The sequence below is a fragment of the Taurulus bubalis genome (genome assembly GCF_910589615.1).
Source record: "Taurulus bubalis genome assembly, chromosome: 19".
In the NCBI taxonomy this organism is placed as follows: domain Eukaryota; kingdom Metazoa; phylum Chordata; class Actinopteri; order Perciformes; family Cottidae; genus Taurulus; species Taurulus bubalis.
This window is the reverse complement of record NC_136607.1, coordinates 17,619,211-17,641,622: the sequence shown is the minus strand read 5'-3', so window position 1 is coordinate 17,641,622 and position 22,412 is coordinate 17,619,211. Positions and strand designations below refer to the sequence as shown.

Sequence of the window (22,412 nt, the reverse complement as noted above, 5' to 3'; positions counted from 1 at the left end):
CTTGCTAACTTAATTGATTAATTATTCAGTTTAGAAAAGAATGGAACAATAAGATCAGAGAGCCGAGGTGGCGTCCAGTGATGGAGGAAGTATTCCTCACTGAAGGAAAAGTAGAAAAACTGTGTAAAAGTACTGCAGCATGTGTGTATTTTGAGCTAAATGTACATGAAGTATCAAAGTCAAAGTCAATGCAGAAAGATGGACCCCGATACCTGCTGTACTATACTATGGCATTATTATTACTACCGGTGGACGTAGTATTTTGTTCAACTTTTTGGTATTTTAAAAACTCTAAAAAAGCACAATATTTCATGAGCTCACATGTGTATGTATGATAAGTAACCACAGGCGTTATTGTTGACAATATTTCCCTCTGAAATTAAATATAAAGTAGCATGAACTAGCAATACTCCAGTAAAGTACCTCAAAAATCTTAATGTACTTAATGTAACAAAACATAATACTGTATAAAGTATCACAGTTGTTTGTAATGGATCACTTTCTCTTAATCAAGGTATTAATGAAACAAAATATGCAGAATTCATACTTTTTACTTTCATAACGTTCTGCAGCACACAATACTTATACTTGCCATAACTTTGACCCTCTAGCTCATATATAGGTTTTATTTTTACAGCTGCAGTACATATAAGAGTAAAAAGATATATATATATCTCTTCTGCCAGCGAGTCCGGGTCGAGCCGGGCAGCCGGGACTCGGAGGTGGAGCGGGTCGTCGTCCAATCCGAGGCTCGCCGATTCGATCCCCCAAGGATTCTCCAGTCCACGGGTCCTCGGGCGAGACACTTCACCTCAAATTGCTCCCGAGGGCCGTGCCATCTGTGTGTGAATGAGTGCGATTGTGAACTGGAATGAGTCCTGATGGGCACCTCGCATGGCAGCCATTAGTGTGTGTGAATGGGTGAATGCTGAAGTGTGGCGCAGAGCGCTTTGAGTGGTCGGACGCCTGGAAAGGAGCTTTACAAATACAACTCCATTTAGCATTTAGCATTTACCGTAGCAAAGCCAGGCGGCAACCTCTGGTTCTGACGAGCGAAGCCAACGGGGAAGAGTCTGAAACTTGTATAGAAGTCTATAGAAAATGACTCTATACTTCTTTCTTGATTTATTCCCTCAGTAAACATTGTAAACATGAGTTTATGTCTCAATCTTCTTCAATACAGCATGATGTTCATTTAGTAATTTATGGTCCATTTAGAGTCAAATAGACCATAAAGCAGGGGATGCTTTAGGGGCGGGGCTACAATGTGATTGACAGGTTGTTGTCCTCAGTCCAAATACGGTCACTTCCTATTCACTGGTTGCAAAAAGCCAAGATGGCGGCGATTTCCCCCACTTCTTAAATTCAGTCTGAAGACCAAAAGGCAACAACAGACTGAAAACATCAAAACAGGAATCAAGTTCCTAAAATAAGAAACCTCTCAAACAAATATTTTTAAACTAAAAAGGGTAAAGAGAGGATTGTGGGTCAGACTGCTTTTCACATATTGGATCACTAAACACTCTGGTGGCGTCACAGAAACTATTTCTCCAGCAAAAAGTAGAGAAAACATCTTTATAAAGTACATTTTTAGCACGTTAACCTGCATGAAAACAAACTGCAGGAAGAGTTTGGCAAATAGTGTGTGTGCGTTTGTTGCCACCGACCCGGCGCCGTTTCTTACTTCCTTCAGAAGAACGAGGAAGCGGCGATCACATGACCTGCTGTCGTCCCGTGTTGTTCCGGACCTGCAGATCTCGAACCGCATGACGGTAGACGCAGCGGCTGAATCAAAATCTGATAGTCACCGAGGTTAAAAACAGCCGTGTCACACCTCACCTTAGTCACAGCAGCGAGAGCAGACTGTCGCCGCCGCTTCCAGGCACCTTTCCACGGTAACACCGAACTTCAGAGATTTCAGGAAAAAAACAATTAATGTGAGACACACCTCGCCGGCAGCTGTGCAGAGCGTCTCGCTTTTTGTGCACAAGTGTTTACGTGTGTTTGTGTGTGTGTGTGTGCGTGTGTGCGTGCTACCTGACAGCCTGCCACACTATAGGGGTCCAAGTGAGTGTGAACTCTATTCGTTCCCACAGCTGCCATTAACAGACGGAATGAACAGCCTCTTGCTAATAAAGTGAATAAATAAATAACGCTTAAGAGGCCGTGTTTACCTCCTCAGTCTCTGTCGATTAGAGCTACTAAAAGAAAGAAAAAAAAGCAGGAAGAGCGCTGGTTTCAGAGTCTCGAGGTGTGTGTGTGTGTGTGTGTGGATTAACTCTCGTCAGTACAGTTCATACATTCACCTCAGTAATTAGTCACTTCGGTGTATTGCTCCTCTATTATGTTGGTCAAGGTCAAAGGTCGAGGCCGTGTTATCGACTGTTGCTCAATATCTCTGACTTCCTGTCTTTGGCTCTCAGCTCCAAGCTCATTGGTTCATTATTTGATTTGACTTTTTTTTACCCAATTAAATGTTTTTAATTTATTCATTTGTAATTAACTCTATTTTAAAGAGACTTGTAGTTCTACAGGTTTCTACTGAAACTGTAAATCATTCAAAAAGGTCTTCAAAATATTGCTTTATTCTTAAAAAAGGCTCAATAAATTGGTAAGGCTTTATATTAATACGCTGGTGAAGCCCTTCCAAGTACTTATAAGATGCTAATTCACATCATTGTGTGTCAATACCACTATGTAAGTGTTTATAATAGCATAATGAACACTTTTACTGTTAGATTACAAGACATTTATAAGCAACTTTATGAAACTTGTTCAACATAAAAGCCTTATACGTTTCTTATAATAGCATAAAAAAACATTTGAGTTTAACAATTTATGTCATTGTTCTTTACTTTACTACTTTTTGGTTGCTTTACTAAGATTAATACATCATTTATAAGCAGTTAACGATGCACATATTAACAGTTTACTAAGCTTTTTGCAGGTACTGGATGCTTTATTAGGGTTAAATAATTATTTATTATACACTGAGCACCGAGGGATTTTTTATGCAAAAATGGTAGAAAAGGCTCTAAAATATTGATATTTCCAACTTTTCTCTGTTTTATATCAGGATGAACTGAATATCTTCTGGTTTTGGACTGAAAAAAACTTTTAGAGACCAAACGATTAATCTATTAAATATTCTAAAGGTTAACAAATTATGAAAATCATTAGCTGTAGCCTTAATAATAATATTAATAATAATAACTTCCCAACACAGCTAGTTCTTACTCAAGGTTGATCACCAAGAAGTTAATGTAACTTTTTGTTGGGCACTATTTTCAGCGGCGGATTGATCTACATTTGGTGCTCCAGTGTGACGGTGAACGTGAAAATAAATACAGTGATGAAGAATACGTGAAGAAGAAACATGACGTGTTTTAATGAAGCTCTACATAGAATATTATGAGCCTTATTACGTTTTTTAAGTTGTAGTTAGACGTGTTGTTTGGTAAATATCTTATGAAGTGTCTGCTAATCAAGAGATAATTTAGCTAAAGTACCTGTGTTTTGTATGGACTCAACATATCATTTATACAACTTTAGGACACCAAAAGAAATAAAGTGTGCAGTTTTTTTATGAATTCTGAATACTTTATATGTTGGGAAATAAAAACAATGATGCTTTAAGCGTGACAAAAAGATTTCAGCTCACTAACTACCTTTTTCAGAGCTCTGAACATCCTATTACATCTTTTCTCAGCATCTCACGCTTCATTTGCAAGGTAAATAAATCCCTGATCCTTTCCTGGGAGGTTTGTGGTAAGATTGGATTGGTAACCCAGTAATTACACTAATTACTGGGAATAGAGAGACAAAGCTATGTGTTATTTCAGTCAGACTCAGGTTGGTGGAGTTCAGGAGCAGTTGATTACTTCCACAGGAATGTCTCTGAAAGACATGATTGAACATCTCCAAATGAAATGTGAAAACTTCAATGATTCAAATATTTTTAGGGACTTATTTTTCATGTTATTTTTTTTAACTCATGACCTTAGTATTTGTAAGACATTGGCCTCGCTTTCAAAGGCTACGTTTTGAAAAACTAGACAGAAACAGGTTTGTTTTTTCCTCGGAGAAAATAGTCTCTGAATAATCCACAGAACATACTAATAATACTTGTTATTATTCATCACATTCTTCAGATGCTTTGACGAACACAAATGCAATTCAATCAGGAATCTCAGAGTTGGATATATATATATATATATATATATATATATATATATATATCTCTGCATGGCGAACAGTAAAGTTGGGGAGAAGCTGATCTTTTTTATAATTTATAACTGCCCCTCAAAAAATATACAGGAACTAAAGCGACGTTTACGGTGCTCAAGCTGCTGATCCGACTACAAGAGGAAGAATGATGATGGAGATGGAGGAGGAGGAGGACGAGGAGGAGGAGGAGGAGGAGGATGGGCCTGAGCGTGTTTAGCTGCCGGTTGAAAGACTAAAGCAGAGAGTATGGAGCAGTGAATGGAGACAGAGACGGAGGATGGAGGAAGGTGGAGGTGTGGGGGAGAAACAAGATGGAGAGAGACTGCCTGCACATACTGTCAAGGCAGTTAATATAAGCTGTGGAGATAAGGCCCCACAGACAAACATTGACCAAATCAGGCATTTCAGCAGCGCGGCCCGAACTGTCAGTCAGCCTGAGAGACAGACCAACAATCAGCACTTTACCTCTGATAAGGGCTCTACTGGGCGCGTGCAGGAAATAGCCAATCTGCAGCCAGCCTGGCAAGGAGGGTGATGGAGGAGGAGGATGAGGGCGGTGGGATGATGGAGAGCGAAGGGGTTAGAGGAGGGAGTGAATGTAGGGAGACAACAAGGGAGGGAAAGTGGCCTATACATTTATAGAGAGAAATGTGGACCAAGAGTTCACAGGAGAGGATAATACCCGAGAGAAGGAGGAGGAGAGAAAACAGGAAGATATTCCTCCACACCGAGGAAGAGACTCTGGAGGGGATAACAAAAAAATAAAACAGAGAAAAGAAAAGAAACAGAGGTGTGATATCGGCTCCTAAAATAGTGTCTCTCCCCAGTATTTTTGTGTCACCTGGGAGCAGCCTGCGCAGCGCGAGTGCGAACTTGGTTTAGACCAACACCTTACATTAATGATTTGCCAACAGCTTTGACTAGCTCATTATTCAACGTGCCGCTCGCCCTGCCTCGCGCACAATGCCATCATTTCATCGTCTCCATTGATTAATGGTGCATCTAGTGTGTACACGTTCATTCGCGGCATGTGTGTGTGAGTGAAGGATAACACTCCCTATTTAATGGAGGAGCCTGCGCTAGCCATGAAATTCCCTCATAACAAAATAAACACATCCAAAAATGCTGGAGTGGATGCCTATGGAAATCCAAGGTAGGTAAGGAGGAGGGGGGGGGGGGCACATTGGGTAGCTTGGACCCACACTGACCCCTATAGGTCACTCCAGGAACTGCAGCCCGGGAGCACGTTTGTGGAGATGAATTCCCGGCCGTTTACCTTTGTCAAACACATTTAGTTTCCTCCGAGCCAAAACGGGGGCCGAGCACTAACAGCTGGGCGAGTATTTATTTGTCCGGAAGTGGAGTCGGAGGGGTTTCCGAGCTCCTCCTTGATCACAAGGCGCACGCTGCCATCACCGTGACCACCGATAACCGGAGGAATCGAGCTAATCACAGAGGGCCCCTGTTCGTATTCTCATTTGCGTTAGCAGGCGCTGATGTGCAGAAGTTGGGGGGGGGAGGAGGGGGATGCACACACACATGGAGGGCGAAGGGGGTGGTGAGCAAAAAAGGGTTAAGTTCCCTCCCTGGTCGCATGCTGCTTTCTCTTGCTCTGTCAAGCCCCATTAAACCTGCTACACCACAGCAATAAGGTGCCATCAATTACAGCCCCGCTGCCATCAATGCAGAGCGCAGAGGAGAGAGGCAGCGGCACATAAACAGGACAAACGGCCACATAAAAATAAAAAAAATTGGAAAAAAGAAAAGAAGAGAGGCCCCTGCAGCTACATAAAAGCCCCCGCGGACGGCTGAACACACGGCATCACCTGCGAGGCGGACCAGCAGCCCGTTTGTGACGAACATGCACACAAGATGCGTTCACATGCACGTTTCATTCATGATGGCAAGAAAAAAGGGATCGAGGCTCAAGTGGGTGATGATATTAATGTGTGCTTCTGCTGCCCCCATGTGATGGCTGCTGAGCTATTCAGGCACCGGCGTTCCACACTTTAAATATATATATATTTAAGTATGATGATAGTTAGACACACTCCTCCTCCAACAGGGGCAGGAGAGAGAATACAAATCAATTAGACCATCACAGGTGGAGTAAGATCCATAGCAGAGAGCACTCTCTAAAGAGAACGCGTTTCATCTCCATCACACAGTAACCGGCATTCCTCAAGGCGCCGGCTGTGTTATCAGCCATTCAACGAGAAATAAAGACACAACAGCTGTTCATTCAGCGCCAGGCGAAGAAAGAAAGAAAGAAAGACTACTCGGAGATATGTGCGGGTAAAGTGTTGCCAACCAGCAGAACAGAGAGAGGAGCCAAGCTTTCTTTTTATGCTTTTGTTGCTGTAGAGAAAGTGGAGTGACCGACACGCGAAAGGTTATGAAGAAAACAAGAAGACAAACGTGACAATACAAGTGTCAGGAAAACTTTTAACTCAATTTCATACGTCTTTGTGTAATGTTTTAATGTTAAATCTTTAAATCTGCAGCTCTGAGGAGAGCTAGAAGTTGGATTGTTGCTTCCGTAACAGAACAGTATGAAATAAAAAGGATCAAATCAGGTAGGTATGTTATTGGATTTATTTAAGATTAATCATTTATTTTTATATATATATATATATATATATATATATATATATATATATATATATATATAAAAAAAGAAAAGAAAAAAGTTCCACATTGAATACAGACATTTCCAGTAGAAAATCTAAATATGTTATAACATGTTTTTTGTTTCGTTTCCCTCGATTACAGCAGAACAAGAATGAGCAGACGGGACTTTCTGACGCTTTACCAAATGAACAAACACACACTCGGTGAACATCAGTGAGGTCTGTCTAGTCATGCAAGGAGCTTTTTATTCGCAGACCTCACTGCGTCAAACAAAAAGCCAACGGGATTGTTCCAGTTGATTTGGGATTATTGCAGAAAATAAACGTTTATGAAACAGACACGTTTTGTTCTGAGAGATCATCTTCACAAATAAACACCACCTGTTATGATTATTAAAGCGTGAATACAATCAGCAGAAGTAAACAGAAAAAGCAAACGTTCACCTATAAAAGAACCACAACAAAGTCACATGACTTCACGTCTCCATCACTGAGCAAGACACGTAAAAGCTTCAAAATTAACGATACTGACGTATTTTATGTCGTAGAACCAAAACTTTGAAATCGCTCCAGCTCACGTTTAACCAGACGTTATTTCAGGGATCGATCCAAAAACATTTAAAGAGCGAGGGAACCGGAAAGTGCAAACTCATTCCTGGTTTCAAGTTGCATTCCTGCAGCACTGTATTAAAACCCGAGGTAAAAGGCAATTAAGGTACTTTAAACCGCCGATATCTCAACACAGACACGATGCACATATTCCTAGATGATTGACACTTTAAGGACATCGTTATCTCAGATGAAGCTCTAACTATCTCTATCTCTAGCTATAACTCCTGAACTCGTCTGAGAATCATCATGTTTTTAAGTTTTCCTCAGCATCAGTCAGTAATCCAGTGATAGTTGTCTGTACATCCATGGCACACATTTAATGTTAGCCAAATGTAAACATTGAGACACCGCTGATATGTTTGATATGCTGTCAGCTGCACTGACAAAAAAAAAAATCCATTCACCTCCATTGTATTGAGGTAGAAATAAAACCACACTTTTTTTTTTTGTAATTTAGGTGAACCAACCCTTTCATACGACAAGCCACAGTAAAACAAAACATAAAGGGAGACTACATATGTACAGGCGGTCTGGTGCTGGTGACCTTACGTGGAGTTTATCTGGGAGGAGGAACTACTGCTGCCGGAGCTCTTGGTCTTCTGCCCCCTGGTGGCGCTGGGCTGCCGCTGCACCCGCTGGCTGGAGGCCTCCCTGCTCTTCTCGCCGTGGCTCGCTCCGGCTTTACCGCGCACTGCTGACACAAAGCAAGGACACACACACGGCGGGTTGAGGCAGCGGACGGGCAGAAGAGCTACTGGGGGGGAAAATGGCACCGACGTGGAAGAGATGCAAATGTAAGAAATGCAGTTTCACACACAGAACAGACGAGAAAATGCAAGGAAACTTCTCCACTTCCGTACCTTCTTTTAAATGAAGTTCACAGCACATCAACACTGCATTGTTAATTATAACTGGAACCAAAAAAGGGTGATAATTCAGTGCGTCTCACATTGTATTATGCATTATTCATATCATTCTTATTATTACTATTATTAATAATTAGTTAAGAAAGCAGCAAGCTGCAGTAAGATCTTGAAAACGCTGCCTCAACATTTAAAGTCCAGCTCTTTATCACCAGGAGATTTAAAGTTCTACTATTAAGTCCAATACGTGTCCAAAGTCCTGCTTTCATTGAAGATCGAGCTGTTTGAATTGAAGGTTCCACCATAATCATCATCATTGAGGAGGAACCATAATATTAACGCTCAAGAAATTATTTCTGGATTTTAAAAAAATCGATTCAAAATGAATTCATAAAAACGTATTTCCTTTTTAACCCTTATTAAAGCAGAAAAGCATCTCCTAACTTCAGGATGACTTAATAACCCTTTAATAATAAATGTGCAGTGACTATGTCCACTTAAGGGCAGGTTATATCTTTCTAATCCACATGCATGTGTACACACACACACACACACACACACACACACACTTTCCACTCTACGTCATGCACGGCATGCGGTGAAGTCTACGCTCATAACACGCGATGACAGAAGAAAAGAAAAGCAGGCAGACGGATGCAGGTGGAGGACAAAAGGTGCAGCCGGTGAGGGACCTGGAGCGTGAGCAGAACTAGCGTCTTGGGGGCCGTAGACCACAATCTTAGCGTTGACTCTTGCGGCCCTGGAGCCCGGCGCTGAGGGGGCGGCTGCAGAAGGCTTAGGGCTCTTTCCAGAAACCAAAGAGTCGTCTTCTTCAGTAAACAGGAAGCACAGAAGAAGAAGAAGAAATAAAGAAAAAACTGAATTCAAGGGGGGATAGAAAAGGAAATTAGCAAGCAGCGTGACATGCAGTGAAGATCAGCTTCTTTTCTGTCTGCATCTTTATCCTCGGACTTCAGTTCCCCTGCACCGAAGTGGAAAACCTCACTTTGGGGCGGAGTAAAGGGGGGAGGGTTTAGTTAGTGAGGATTAGAACTAGCAGAGTGCAGGAGGAGAACCTCCACTACAGTGCTGCAGTGAAGGGATGTGAACATTTCACATGCTTGAAAAGGGAAGTGAGAAGCAAAGAGCAGGGGAAGAAGAACGAGAGCAAACTGAAAAGGTAAAGAAATAAAGAAATACAATCTCTTTAAGTCGTTGCCTTTCCTACACTTCGTTATGAAAAGCTTTCCCGACCGGGAAAGAGAAATGGTTGATTTAATAGACTTTTCTTTTGCACCACTGAGCAACTTTGATTGGACTGCAAGACCCCAGGGCATTATGGGAAATGCCTGGCCGTCGCCTAATCGAAGAGCTGATCGGCCCTTAGCTTTAACCACAAGCACTGCCTTTGGTTAGAAAATCCTAACTGTCTGTTTGTGTGTAAGATTCAACACAAGATCGAAAAGCCATTAGTCTCATGTTGCTGAAGGATGGGCGCATTCCATTCAGCTGCTTCCGTTTCCTTGCACACCTGAAGAGAACGTCACCTTCTTTAATGGCGTCATTGCTGTGTTCAGACACTGACCTTTGACCTCTGTTGGTGCTGTGGTGGTGGTGGTGGTGGTGGTGCTGCCGGCGGCATGGGAGACGGTTGAAGACTCCCCAACACCGCAGCCTTCAGCGACCCTCTGGCCTGCACACATGGCCTTCAGAGTCTGGAAGACCGCCTGAGGAGCCACGTTCATCTTTAACAGGTCCACTATGATCCTGGTGGGGAGGAAGAAGAAGAAGACGAGGATGGATGGATTTATATTCCACTGCTCCACATCCACGTTTCTGCTGGTTCTACTTACTTGAAGACCTCCTGGTCCACAGTGATGCCTGCAGCCTGGGTGAGTTCAAACAGCTCGGCTTCTTCTGCGCTGAGGACTTTCTTCTTCTTGATGGCATATTTCTGCACGTTACTGGTGACCACGAGCGCGGGGGAGCCTGGCGCGGAGGGCAACGTCTGTTGCGGTTGTTGAGACATCAGTGGGCGGATTATTGAGCTAAGGAGGGGGTGATGTAAATAAATATGGTGAATTGCATTATTTAAATTTGTTCAATAAGGCTGAAATGTTCCAAACAATACGCGCCAACGAATACAAAGCATGGAGGAACTTGTTTTGGAAGCTCCTCTTCAAATATTACAAACACATGACGTACAAACGGATAAACATGTGTAAAACACCTACCGTTAAATTCACGGTGGCGGGTCATCGATTAAGAGCCTCATTCGCCACAAGTCCCACAGTCCCTTCTTGCTAGTGCCAAGGAGAGGCGCGCAAAGATGACGTCATCAACGTTAGACAAACCATGTTGTCTTTGGTACTTGTCAACACACCTTTTTTTACGGTGTATATTAACCGACATAACAGAGCCATCATTTATTTCCATCAGTGTAAAAAAATAAAGGTATTTCAATATGAGCTATAACACTTTGTGGCACTGCGCATGCGCTTCGAAAGCCGGATGTAACGCTAGACGGCATCGCAAAGTTTCTAGCAAGTGACAGAATGTACGTACCATTATCGGCACCGTATCAAGGAAATAACATGTGTGACACAATAAGGATCAGTTTATTGTATTCTTAAGGGGAAACAAAACGCAAAAGACGAAAGAAACGGCATCGTTTGGCTCTCCGAGCGAAGCCGGAAGTACTTGCGGGATTCTCCTCTCGCACCTGCTCAGACCTCTGCGCTGTCGTCCAAGAATGGCCGCTGCCGCAGCAGGAATAAACAAGCAGGGAGCCGTAGCGACGATGGAGCCCTGTATCCGACACGGGAGGGGGGCTCACGGAGCTCACGGAGGCTCGGTGAAGGTTGTTATGCCGTCACTAAATATCCACAGATGCGTTTCGTTCGCGGGGGATTTATCTTTGTTGTTGTCGTGCGACGTGCTGCCTCGTCTTCGTGGCTGGCTTTGGTTTGGGGGCCAATGGATGCCAAACGAGTGAGCCAGATTCTATAAGAGCGACGTGTGCATGTACTGCTGATTTATTTAATGATTAGCATTTTTGTATTACCCTCAACCCCCTCCATATGTGTGCTTCCAGCATGTTAGCAGCTCACTGTCGTCGCTATTTATTAAGGTCGACTGCAGCGTCTTAGCCCGGTGACGTCACATGATGCGCAGCGTGCGTGCTGGAATCTGCTATCTCGATTTTTGTTTAAATAGATATCAACATAGCGTTTGTTTAAAGATCACCACCTATAAATCAGAAGGGGTCAAGCCTCTGAAATGCTCCGAGTCAAGGTGATCGTAGTGACTCACCTGTCTTCTCTCTGGCTCCTTGAGCAGCATCCCTTTTTTAAATTAAGCCACATGAGTTGTGTCCTCCTTGCTCTCTGCAGCAGTTACTGTCACAGACCAAGATGTCTGTCTGGAAGGTCGATCAATGAGTCTCTCCTCTCCCCTCCCAGGTGCTGGAGTGTGGCGTGTGTGAGGATGTCTTCTCTCTCCAGGGGGACAAGGTTCCCCGGCTGCTGCTCTGTGGACACACGGTGTGCCACGACTGCCTCACCCGGCTGCCCCTCCACGGCAGAGCGGTCCGCTGTCCCTTCGACAGACAGGTCACCGAGCTGGGTGAGTGGGAGGATGACTAGTGGCCACGGGTTACGCAGGAAGGCAAACGACCCACGGACATCTTGGCATGTTTAAAAAGAAAAGAGTATGTGATTCCAGAACAAACAGAGAAGCTGACATGTTGGGACGTTTGTGTCGCTTTTAATTCAAAGCAGAACAATGCAGTTATTTATAAAAGCATGCAGTTGATTTAAAAAGCGTCTATTTTTCCTGTAGATGTATCAAAATTAAATGTAGGTTGGACACAAAAACCCCGCTCTTTTTTGAGGTTGAAGATGTTTTTCTTTTCTTTTTTTTTCTACACATCTTTCTAGGCGATTCTGGAGTTTGGGGTCTGAAGAAGAACTTCGCTCTGCTTGAACTCCTGGAGCGACTCCAGAATGGAGCGAGCAACCAGTCGGGGATGGCGGAGGACGCCCTGAAAGGCATGGGAGAAGTAAGCGGGACCGACAGACACGTCCCTCAATCGCAACCCGCTGCACCTCTCGCTCACCATTCCCCCCCTCCCCCTCTTTGTTTTTAAAGTGTATAATCCGGTGTGACGAGGACGAGAGCCACACAGCCTCCATGTACTGCACCGTGTGCGCCACCCACCTGTGTGCCGAGTGCTCCCAGCTCACCCACTCCACGCGCACGCTGGCCAAACACCGCCGGGTGCCGCTGGCCGACAAGCCGCACGAGAAGACCCTCTGCCCGCAGCATCAGGTCCACGCCATCGAGTTCGTCTGCCTGGAGGAGGCCTGTCAGTCGGGGCCGCTCATGTGCTGCGTGTGCAAGGAGTACGGCAAGCACCAGGGACACAAGGTAGCTCGAGCTCCGGGTCTGTGTGTTTGAGACCCTCATCCAAAAGAGGGGGTTCTTACGGTCATGGAATTTTAAAATGGTTATTTCAAGGCCTGGAAAAGTCCTTGAAAAAAAAAAAATGTATTCCAAAAAGTTTTGGAAAAGTCATGTAAATGTGTTATATTCATGTGTTCATGTCGTTCATTTACGCTGAGTTAGAAATAATTAATATGCTTTTAAAAGAAAGTCGCTCAAAATATAAGCAGGCATACGTACATACATATGAGTAAATGTAGTATTTAAACAAACAATGAGAATACAAAGCATACAGTAAACCTTAAATTTCACAAATGAATGAGACAATAGTTTGATTAAAAGAATAAACATTTATATAGATAGGCATCTATATAAATGTTTATTCTTTTAATCAAACTATTGTCTTTTTCATGTTTACACTGAGATTTCACAAAATGTTTGGTCATGGAAATTTGGTTTAAAGTGATGGAAGTCAAAATGTGTATGAACCCTGAAAGAGGACGAGATCACATGTTCCTTATTTATTTATACATATTTTCTTTTCAGCACGCGGTCCTCGAGACTGAAGCCAATCAGATCCGCGCCTCCATCCTGGACATGGCCCACTGCATCCGCACCTTCACAGACGAAGTGTCCGAGTACTCGAGGAAGCTGGTGGGCATCGTGCAGCAGATCGAGGGCGGCGAGCAGATAGTGGAGGACGGCGTCGGCATGGCGCACACCGAGCATGTAAGATGCGCTCGCGGGGCTTTCGCAGCTCCTCCCCCCTCGCACACAACGCCGTTGACGCCCGCCCCGTGTCTCCTTCAGGTCCCCGGCACGGCAGAGAGCGCGCGGTCCTGCGTGCGAGCGTACTTCGCGGACCTCCACGAGACGCTGTGCCGGCAGGAGGAGATGGCGCTGAGCGTGGTGGACGCTCACGTCCGGGAGCGGCTGATCTGGCTGAGGCAGCAGCAGGAGGACATGACCATCCTGCTGTCTCAGGTCGCCACCGCCTGCATGCACTGCGAGAAAACGCTTCAACAGGTGAGGAGGCGCGACACCACACTGAACCGGTTTTCCAGTATCGGAGCAGGTAAGGTGATCTGTTTTCTGCGCGTGCCGCTTCTTGTAGGACGACTGCAGAGTTGTGCTGGCAAAGCAGGAGATCAACTGTCTGCTGGAGACGCTTCAGAAGCAGCAGCACCAGTTCACGGAGCTGGCGGATCACATTCAGCTGGACGCCGGCATCCCCGTCACCTTCACTAAAGTACGCACCGTTCCCCACTTGTATAGCCCCCCCCCCCCCTCCTGGAGTTGTTCCAACATGTAACAATGTGCTCTTGTTTCAGGACAACCGGGTCCACATCGGTCCGAAGATGGAGATCCGTGTCGTGACTCTTGGGCTGGATGGAGCGGGAAAAACCACCATCCTCTTCAAGCTGAAACAAGACGAGTTCATGCAGCCCATCCCGACCATCGGTAAATGCATTTACAGCATTATCGGCTTATATTTAATCCACAAGAATATCTTTGTCCTAAATAAATGGTTTTTAATCTTCTTCTTTTTTTTCCAAAGGTTTCAATGTGGAGACAGTTGAATATAAGAATTTGAAATTCACCATCTGGGACGTGGGTGGAAAACACAAGCTCCGCCCCCTCTGGAAACACTATTATCTGAACACCCAAGGTATTGTCTGTGCTCTATGTGCTTTATTTATTTATATATTATTTTATATATATATATAATATAAAATAATCCACAACCTGCATTTATTTATTTTTATATTTATAAATATATAAAAATAAATAAATGCAGGTTGTGGATTATTTTCTTTTTCTTGGAAAATAAAAAACATTCGGTACATTAAAAGCCTCCAGCTTTATACGTGAATGTGATTGCTGACTTCTTCCCCCCCCTCTCTCGTTTTGTTTTTGTGCAGCGGTGGTGTTTGTGATTGACAGCTGCCACCGGGACAGACTGATGGAGGCGCACAGCGAGTTGGCCAAACTACTGACGGAGAAGGAGCTGAGGGACGCCTTGCTGCTCATCTTTGCAAACAAACAGGTGGGGGCAGAGGCTTACGTTTATTTTTACGAGGGGTTCAATAAATGGTGTATAAAGTGTATATTTGTATATACACACACATACTTCCCGACCTTTATTGGTTCAGCCTTGTTGTCCTTCGTCATCCAAGCTGGAAAAGTCTATTTCTGTGCGAGCAATAAAGTGGATGCGTTGTCTGCAGGACGTCCCCGGCGTCGTGTCCGTGGAGGAGATGACGGAGCTGCTGAGCCTCCACAAGCTGTGCTGTGGGAGGAGCTGGCACATCCAGGGCTGCGACGCCCGCAGCGGGATCGGCCTCCACGAGGGGCTGGACTGGCTCTCCAGGCAGCTGGTGGCCGCCGGCGTCCTGGACGTCGCCTAACCGTTTAAAAAGAAAAAGAAACGACCCTTTTGAGCCCTGCTCACCGCTTCCCCCACTGCCCGATATTACCTTTTTAGGACTGCAGGCTTTAAAGCCTCATCTTTTCCTTCTTTGTGCACCATTGAGAGCAGAGAGAACAAAGATGTAAATACTTCACTGGATCGGGAAACGACAAAAAGACCCCCAAAACCTGAGCTAGAAACAACCTCCCCTCCTGCTTCATATCCGAGGCAGATTAACCTCTCTTCTTTTCTTTGTTCTAACCTTTTTCCACAGACAGGCTGATCATCTGGCGTCTATAGCTAGCTGGTTCCAGTAAAGCTTTCTATCTTACGGTGTTCATCGTAACCACCTCCATGTGTGACGGGGACCTTTAACTAAACGCAGTCGTCCTTTCCTGTAGCGTTAGCGCCGTTTATGTACCTTCTGTTGATTCACTATACTCGGACAACACGTCATATAATCCTGAGAAATAACCACCTTCACGCTGCGTTCAGTGTATTTTGCCGAGACGGGACAGAAATGTTCACTAAACGAACCCAGATGGCAAAAAAAAAAGAATAATATTGAAGGTCAAATGTTCAGATTTTGGCTTCGTAAACAGCAGCAGTGGATGATTCACAGGGTCTTTAAGTTGTGTCTTTTTCTTTAGTGAACTATATGAACCTATTTAATGCCACAGCTGGTCTTGAAATGGCGCACCAGTAGTTTCTGTTACAGAACAAACTGTTTACTGACCTTATTTATGAGCAGGATCGTTACTCTGATACGGGGCAGTGGAGAGAAACTCAATTTTCTTTTTCTTTTTTAAGCACCGATTCTGCCTCAGTTTATTTTTTTGCCTCGCTACACGTTTTTTCATTTGGGAGAAAATTAACTACCTGCTGTTTCTCAGTGGATTGAGGATTAATCTCGCTGCAAAAAAATTATATATATATATATATTCCCCACTTATCTCCCATGTCCCGTTTGTTTGTCTGCAGTGTTTAGGAGATGGTACACCTTTTAAGCAACAGCCTTCAGTAATGTAATGTGAAACTTTAATCAACACTGACACTTATCTTGTTATTAAGGACCCATTATTTGACTTTGATTTCATCTTTATTCATTGCTATGTAATGTTCAATACATGTATAAAAATACTAATAATACAAAAAAAACATGCACGTGTGAAAAAAGCCTTTCCATAGTCTGTGAAAACATTTCCATTTGTTTTTTGAAACGTAGAAGCACAACGCGCATCGAAACCTTTGTTACCAGTGGACTTGATAGCGGCTTTTTGTAAATTATTCATAATGTTGTTGCTGGAAAATAAACAAAACTGACCTTATCTGTCTGGCTGCGTCTTCTTCGAGCTCATGAACGACTGACTTTTATTATTTTCCAAATAATTCTGACTAAAAGTCTCGCCCCAAACATTCTTTAATAGCTCATTCTGGTAAAAAAAAACACCCGAGCGCCGCTGTACAGGACACGATGAAGAGCCATCACTTCACGGTGATGTTGATGATGCTGATGTCTTCGTACGGCTTGTCGGTCTTGGGGTTGACTTTCAGGTTGGAGATCCTCTGGACCGCCTCCATGCCTTTCGTGCACCTTCCGAACACCGTGTGCTTGTTGTCGAGCCACGGCTGAGGGACGAAATGTGAGGATTAATATTAATCTCCTTTCAGACATGGGAGTGTGTGTGACGTGACCTTCGTGTGAAATATTCAGGCTGCGCCACTGACGAGGATTCTAAACTCAGTTGAAGCCTTTAAATAATGACGATTGTGAGCATGAGAGTCCTTCCTCAGATAAATTAAATAATTTATAAAACAGACAACAGAATACCTGCTAATTTCATTGTCATTATTATAAGTATGTATGGTGGCTAGATATTAATACTGCAAGCATTTTTATGGACTAGTCATCTTAAAATTGGCTCATTCAGTGTTTCACATAGGATACTGGGATTTACAGTCCGGCGTTGGTTATTTTTTTTAAACTTTAAAACAGAACCAGACTCGTCGTTTTGCCGTTTATGCTAAGCTAACTGGCTGCTCGCTGTGGCTTCCTATGTACAGTACTGACACGCCTTGAGATGAATTTAGCTAATGGGTGTGTGTTTACATGAAGACAGCTTTGCGTACACATGCTCCGAGGCAGTTTTAATGTGTTTGTGTAGTAAGAACAAACTTGACTAGCTTTGCACGTACAACGTATGAAACTTACGGTCGGTACGACGGTGACGAAGAACTGCGAGCCGTTGGTGCCGGGGCCTCCGTTGGCCATGCTGAGCGTGTACGGGCGGTCGTGCCTCAGCGTGGCGTGGAACTCGTCCTCAAACTCTCCGCCCCAGATGCTCTCCCCGCCCATGCCCGTGCCCGTGGGGTCGCCCGTCTGGATCATAAAGCCCTGCAGGCGAAAGACAAAAGACTTAGCACGCGGCTCGGGGCGCAGTCCGGCAGGCGGCCGCGTCGAGAGGTCGTACCTTGATCACCCGGTGGAATATGTGGCTGTTGAAGTAGCCGTTCCTGCTGTGAACGCAGAAGTTCTCCACCGTTTTAGGGCATCTAAAAAAAAAACAAAAGAGCAAAGCAGTGTTTGTATGTCAGTGCGAAGGAGACTTCTGGACAAACGTACGGCGTTCCCCGGGACGTACTCTACGGGGAAGAGCTTGATGTGGATGTCTCCCATGGTGGTGTGGATGATGGCGCTGTCCGACACCCTCTTGGGGCCCTCGGCCTGCGTGGCGGCCATCACCTCCTCCTTCGAGGGCTTCTCGTTAAAGATGTCTCGGTCCGAGTCTGCGCTCTTCGTGTCCTCGGGTTCTCTCTTTGAGAACTTAAGTTAGGGAAAACAAAAACAATGAGTTAATAGGAATGGAACAAACTAGAATAACGGCCGACACGTTGCAGTTTACGTCCATCTAAAATGTGACTGCCTTGTTAGCTCACCATGTAGAAGCGGTTCTTCTTAAATGCGGTGCAGAATATGGTGGGGTCCTGGTCCACGTTGTCTAAGGCCGGGTTCTCGGAGGCCTTCATCTCCACGGTGGGAGCCACGTGCGTGGCCTTCGCGACGCCCTGGAACAGACTGAGCTGGACCACGCGGATGTTCTCCAGCTTCCCGAGGATCCGCACACACCTGGGGAGACATTCATTGATGTTTGATCACGAGACTTCAGAGCAAGGCGGGGCTGCACAATTAACACAGCATTAATCACGATGGTGGCTTCTCGCAATCAAGTGAACCCGACCATAGAAATCAAGCGCTCCCTAAACTAACAGCCAGCCACCAGGGGGAGATCCACATGTTTTGGCTTCACTTTTTGGGGGGGGATCTGTCATGCATGTCAGGTATGAACCTTCTCAGGTGAAAAACGTTCCTGACGAGCAGAAGAGTAATATCCTGTATATTAAATACACTGAATTCAGGCGAAGGAGAACCAGATTTTCATTCTTATTTTGATGGAAAGATTTCTTAATTATCACGAATGTATCCCAAAATTAAAGTGAAAGCGGCGCTCAGTTGATTTAAATGTGAAAGAACAACATTTTATACAGGGTTCATACACATTCTGACCAATGGATTTCCAGTACTTTAAACCAAATTGACATGACCAAGCATTTTGTGAAATCTCAGTGAAAAAGTAAGAAAATGTAGTATTTAAACTAACAATGAGAATACAAAGCATCCAGTAAACCTTAAATGACACAAAAGAATGAGAGACAATAGCTTAATTAAAAGAATAAACATTTATATAGATGCCTGTATGTATGCCTGCTTATATTTTAAGGAACCCTAACCCTGTAGGAACCCTGATTATCAACGAATAATCATGATCTCGGTATTGATCAAAATGATGGTGCGGTTTAATAACCCGATCACCACTTGACCGGCTAGAGACGTCCTCCCCTCCCCGCGTGAACGCACCTGTTGGTTTCCACGTTGATGACCTTGATGCCCAGCATCGTCCCGTAGAGCACGAAGTGGCCGGTCTCGTCAAAGATGATATTTGTCAGCCGGATCCCGTCTACCTTCTCCAGCTCTCTATCCACAGCCATCCGCCTCCCGAACTCCATGTCGGGCAGCTGCTGCTTCATCTGCTGCAGCCCTGTGAACATCTGGCGGATGAAGCAGCTGTGATCAGCACGGGGAGGTGACACTTCACGATAAACATCATTAATATAGGCTACATGGTTATTGATTTAACTGCTTACAAACAAAATTATACAAATGATTAGTCACGCTATAAGATGTGTTATTTGTATCATTAGTTTGTGTAATAGGAAATGGCTTGTTTATATGTTATATATTGTATCACAGCTGATAAGAGACAAGAACAATTACATTCTGATTACATCAGTACACTAACACATACTATGTTCTATACTATAAGTATTTGTAATTACTATTAAATTAATTGTGAGACATAATGTTTATAGGAGCATTATAAAATATTTGGCAACCATTTAACAAAGAGTTATTATCATCAGCTGCAACTTTATAAAATCATCCAAATAGTGTTTATGAACTAGTTATAAACTACTAAAAAAGTGTTACAAATAGCTGTTTATGTATGTTTCATTTGATAGTTATTAACAAATGCTTAATATAATGTATAAAATGTACAATGAGAGGAAGAACAAAGATTGAATAGCATTACTAATAATCAGTAAACAAGGTTAACTATAATGTAATTGTTAATATTAAAACAACTATAGCTAAAGTCTAATTAACCATCCTGTTACTATATGCTAATGATGATCATTATACGGTGTTATTCGCGGGGGAACTTACAGTTAACGACTCATCGAACACTCTCATCAGTTTCCCGCTGAGGAAGCGGAAGATCCGGACTTTCCTGTCGGTGGCAATGGTGGCCATTTTCTTCCCATCCGTAGAAAACGTGAGGCTGGTGGGATACGTTTTGTTTTTCGCAAATTCATACAAGTCCGTGTCCGTTTTGTATTCCCATTGCACATATCTGGGGAACTTGAAATCATTCCGGAGGCCGGTCCAGTATTCCAGCATCCCGGCTTTGTCAGCAGAGACGATGACTCTGTATCTGGCATTCAGGCGGATTTGGGCCAGCGGCGACGAGTGCATCTTCTCGATGACGTGGAGCGGCTCGTTGCCCCCCCGCCCGTCGTAGACGAAGATCTTCCCTGTGGATTTCTCCGAGCACGCCACCGTGGAAATGGGATCCCCGGGATTGTAGATCCACTCAGACTGGCCTGGGTGAAAGCTACAAAGAGGAGAGGGGAGAAAAAAAACGTTACACTGGGTTTCTGTCGTTTGTTTGCACACATGAAGTACAATAACTTTATCGTAACAACTCACCCCAACTTCAGCATATTGATCATGTCAAAGTTGACGACGTCAAACACTTTCATGGCCTGATCGTCACCGACAGAACAGAGCAGAGCTCCTTCAGCGCTGACGGCAATGCTTTCTATCACGCCTGCAGAAAACACAACAACAAAGTCAGACACCATCGTACCGGACGATGCACGTTATATTTGAGTGTACGATGCAATGTGCAAAGCCAGCATGTTATTCTTACAACAAATAAACAAACAGAGAGAAGAGATTAACTGAACGCATACCGAGGTGGCTGCGAAAGTGTTTGACAAACTCAATTCCCGCGTCTTCCCTCTTCTTCCAAAACTTGACGTGACCATCTTGGCTGGCCGTGATAATGAAGTCTGTCCTGAAAAAGAGACGCAAAAAAATGTAGATAACGTCACAGAAATAAAATGCAAACTTGCTTAAATGTGGGTAGGTGTAGTCGGCACTGTGCAGGTGGAGCTTTGAAAACCATTACATCATAAACCAATGTCTCTTTTTGGTGATTTGGTGGATGTAATTAATTAAAGGATCAACAAGGGGAAATCTCTGAAAACGTCACAGGTAAATAAAAGCACTCTGACTATTTTAACGCCCTAATCACAAGTCTGTTCACCTATAGATAGTCTTCCAAAGTCATGTATAAACTGGATTAACACAAATGAAAATGCTGATATTGTACATTTTTGTATAATACAAGTTGGATCACTGTTCTACAAACCTCCTCTCTGAAGTAAAGCATGATGATTCATCTTTGAAGATCTAATAATGAGTGAGTTGACAGCTTAAGAAAGAGCTAGAGTAACTCTGGATCAAAGACTATGGTCAGGTTTATTGTGTTACCACTTACTTGGAACAAACTATCTGTGTGATGACGTCTCTGTGCATGTAGCTCCGTTCATACATTGCAGCTGAGGGGAGGTTGTCCAGATACACGCGCTCATATTCGAGTACTGAGGAGAACAACAAAGCACAAACACCCAAAGAGTTAGCGGGAGTCCTGTGAGCTCGGTGAGCTTCGCTTAGCAGGAGGCGGGTATGAACCAAACATGTGCGGGAGGCATCGCACTGCCGGATACGAACCTTTTCTTTTCTTCGCCGGCGCAGCTTCGTTGGGCATGGGTCCGACCCACTCTTCGTCTTCTTCATTCCCCTTTTCGTCCTGGACGTCATCGGCTTTTCGCTTAAGTTCCACATTGTTTTCAGCCGCCGCCATTGCTGCCAATCTTCCGTGTTGTCCGTTCGGGATTACGGTACTTCCGTTTCGTTCGGCGCCTAGACTTCTGATTTTTTTCTAACATTTTTTTTAAGGCAAATGCCATATTTTATTAAAGACATAAGGGTATTAAATTAATTAAGTTAACTATTTATTCGGAAAAAAGTATGCTTCTTTTTGTATTATTAATAAATACAATTGGAATATATACGCGCTATAAACACAGCAGCATCAACGTCCACCGCATATTTTTACCAGTCCCAACATAAAATAAGAAAATAGACAATAGTCTAATGAGGTTTTTTTTTTATCACATTTGTATCAGGTTTTATCTGTTCAAATTAAAGTATTTCAACTGCAGTGGAACTGTAGTACTCATTAGTTTCTGAGGGTGTGTTGTAATGGAACACCTAGGTCAAACCAAAAGTCAACATTCGGGGGTGTTTATAATAATGCTTGGGATCGTCCTGTCACTTGTAGATTTTCAGATTGATATTCACGTGACTTTATTATTTATTATCGGTAATATACATATTAAGTTACTGATTTAAACGTTCAATTACGAATAAAGAAATAAAGGAATAATGTGTCCATATAGGATCCACCCACGCACTCGGAAGTAAACAACAAGCTCACATGTATGGCCAATATGGCTCCAGTTAAGAAGTATACTATTTGT

At 43.8% G+C, this 22,412-nt stretch overlaps 3 protein-coding genes across 4 annotated transcripts; 1 reads left to right on the top strand and 2 right to left on the bottom strand.

The window, feature by feature from the left end:
• Nucleotides 1-6,926: 6,926 nt before the first annotated feature.
• Nucleotides 6,927-10,633, bottom strand: mzt2b (mitotic spindle organizing protein 2B). The gene is made up of 4 exons (XM_079235656.1): nt 10,567-10,633; nt 10,186-10,380; nt 9,918-10,099; nt 6,927-8,160 (listed from the first exon to the last, which is right to left on the bottom strand). The coding sequence occupies exons 2-4, from the start codon at nt 10,359-10,361 to the stop codon at nt 8,015-8,017; spliced, it is 504 nt and encodes a 167-aa protein (XP_079091782.1). The 5' UTR covers nt 10,362-10,380; nt 10,567-10,633; the 3' UTR covers nt 6,927-8,014.
• Nucleotides 10,634-11,069: 436 nt separating this feature from the next.
• Nucleotides 11,070-15,204, top strand: trim23 (tripartite motif containing 23; the record flags this gene model as incomplete). 2 transcript variants are annotated; one of them, XM_079235156.1, is made up of 11 exons in its annotated part: nt 11,070-11,192; nt 11,794-11,956; nt 12,271-12,392; nt 12,482-12,760; nt 13,322-13,504; nt 13,586-13,801; nt 13,890-14,024; nt 14,107-14,236; nt 14,334-14,444; nt 14,698-14,822; nt 15,004-15,204. In XM_079235156.1, 11 exons carry the CDS (start codon nt 11,085-11,087, stop codon nt 15,181-15,183), a joined length of 1,752 nt encoding a protein of 583 aa, XP_079091282.1. In that variant the 3' UTR covers nt 15,184-15,204. The 2 variants fall into 2 exon arrangements, with proteins under 2 accessions (XP_079091282.1, XP_079091281.1); XM_079235155.1 differs by having other exon boundaries at nt 11,085-11,186.
• A 1,463-nt stretch (nt 15,205-16,667) lies between these two features.
• Nucleotides 16,668-21,733, bottom strand: ppwd1 (peptidylprolyl isomerase domain and WD repeat containing 1; the record flags this gene model as incomplete). The annotated part of the gene is made up of 11 exons (XM_079235157.1): nt 16,668-16,814; nt 17,398-17,580; nt 17,657-17,738; nt 17,828-18,009; nt 18,123-18,312; nt 19,102-19,292; nt 19,969-20,416; nt 20,512-20,632; nt 20,778-20,881; nt 21,368-21,470; nt 21,601-21,733. 11 exons carry the CDS (start codon nt 21,731-21,733, stop codon nt 16,671-16,673), a joined length of 1,881 nt encoding a protein of 626 aa, XP_079091283.1. The 3' UTR covers nt 16,668-16,670.
• Between the last annotated feature and the right edge of the window lie 679 nt (nt 21,734-22,412).